At 38.5% G+C, this 1664-nt stretch overlaps 1 protein-coding gene across 2 annotated transcripts in view; it reads right to left on the minus strand.

The window, feature by feature from the left end:
• The window catches only part of il1fma (interleukin-1 family member A), a 7018-nt gene that overhangs the window by 3099 nt on the left and 2255 nt on the right, over positions 1–1664 (minus strand). Inside the window, exons 4-5 of one of the 2 annotated variants that reach the window (XM_024295782.2) lie at positions 894–1221; positions 293–478 (exon numbers count right to left, since the gene is read on the minus strand). In XM_024295782.2, coding sequence (XP_024151550.1) covers positions 293–478; positions 894–1221 — 514 coding nt within the window. The remainder of the gene's footprint in view (positions 1–292; positions 479–893; positions 1222–1664) is intronic. The other variant, XM_024295783.2, reaches the window with a different exon arrangement.

The following is a 1664-nucleotide window of genomic DNA, read 5'->3' on the forward strand; positions in this document are numbered from 1 at the left end:
CAACCGGTAAATTGAGAGCTTTGCTTTCTGGCTCAGCTCTCTTTTCACCACAACAGACCAGTGTTCATTTTAAACTTTGATCTTCCCTCATTTTTTAAAGTCCCACTTCAATGAAAATTGTGTTTTTTTTTGTTTTGTTTTTTTTTCTTCTTGTAGAATTTTCCTCATGAAAGAGAACATTTAAAAATTAAGACCAAATTTGTCTTTCCCATTATTTCTTTTCATTTAAATTGTGGTGAATCATGAGAAAACAGAAAAATGCAGTTGGAAAAAGCCTGAAGTTGTTACGTACAAAGTAAAGTTGATGAGCCACAATCTCCCTCATCCGTTCCATTCCAATGCATCCACTTGTCGACATAAAGATCCATGTACATCTTCATTTTCCTCATTTGAGCTGGCATGTGGTCCAAATCTATACGCCTGAATAGCTCAAATATTGCTCGCCATTTTTGTTGAATTAGCTTGGGGTTGTGAGGGGCTGTAAGATAGCAGGAGACAGTGTAAACAAAGGGATGATGGGAAATAAATGTAGGCTTGCTCTGTCGCAATAGTTCAATGCACAACTCGGAGACAAATTTCTCATGAACTACTGCTAGTCTGCAGAGACTATGTCCAAGAAAACGACACAAGTTTCTTTTCTTCATTTTGGCAAAAATAGGCATAATCATAATGAAATGACTAACCAGAACACTTTTACAATACATCAAAATATGATTGGAGTGGGACTTTAAAAACTGGAAACATTTGAGGAGCCCCTTTCCTATGTTTTTTATTCCCTCTGTTCTCTAGCATAAACATTTCCAGGTTCAATCTGTTGGCCAGTAGAAACATTAAAATCCGATCCCAGTTTAAACAAGATTAGGATGAGTGTGAGCACAGGAAACTTCACTCACCAAGAGTGACGTTGCTGGATTCTGCCACCAACACAATTTCCTCGACGGCACAACTGGTCCTGGGGATGTCCATCCCCTTGCTCTTGCTAGGGCAGCCCCGGCCGATCATCACAGATACAGTTGTTTTCCTCATCTTAATAACAAGCAGGTCACTGGTCTCCACGCCTTTGTTAACCTCATTTTTTATGTTCTGATGCTGTTCCAACTCTTTTTCCCTCTTCATCTTCCAAGAAAAACTCATCACTGTGAACTCCTCAGAGTCGAAAATCGCTCCTTGAGGAGGCTCCTCCTCAATCTGATCCTTTTGCCTTGTTGTTTTTTGCACTGTCTAATGAGGAAGACAAAAAAAGCCATCTGTTTATCATGCAAAAACATAACAGAAAGGTGCCATAAAAAACTGTGAGACACAAACCAAAAGTTACTCCTGAGCTGTGACAAAATGAAGGTTGAAACCTTTCACAAGCACAACAGTGTATTAGCCTGCCATACCATTTCATAGACAGTCAAGCAAATTTTCATTGACAGTCAGTGAATTGGCTATCACTTGAGAAAAAAAAGAGAAACAAACTTCACACAGAAAGGTCACAACCAGGATTTAAACCCGAACCTTCTTGCTGAGAGGTGAGGGCGCTAACCACAACATGACAGAGCGACCTCGTTTCCAGGACATAAATGAATCATTCCAATTTAAATTTTAAAACATTAAGTATATTAATTTCTTTAACTGTAAAATTATATACCGAACCAGAAATAACACATTATTGAATTAAT

Source organism: Oryzias melastigma, linkage group LG3 (assembly GCF_002922805.2).
Source record: "Oryzias melastigma strain HK-1 linkage group LG3, ASM292280v2, whole genome shotgun sequence".
Taxonomy (NCBI): domain Eukaryota; kingdom Metazoa; phylum Chordata; class Actinopteri; order Beloniformes; family Adrianichthyidae; genus Oryzias; species Oryzias melastigma.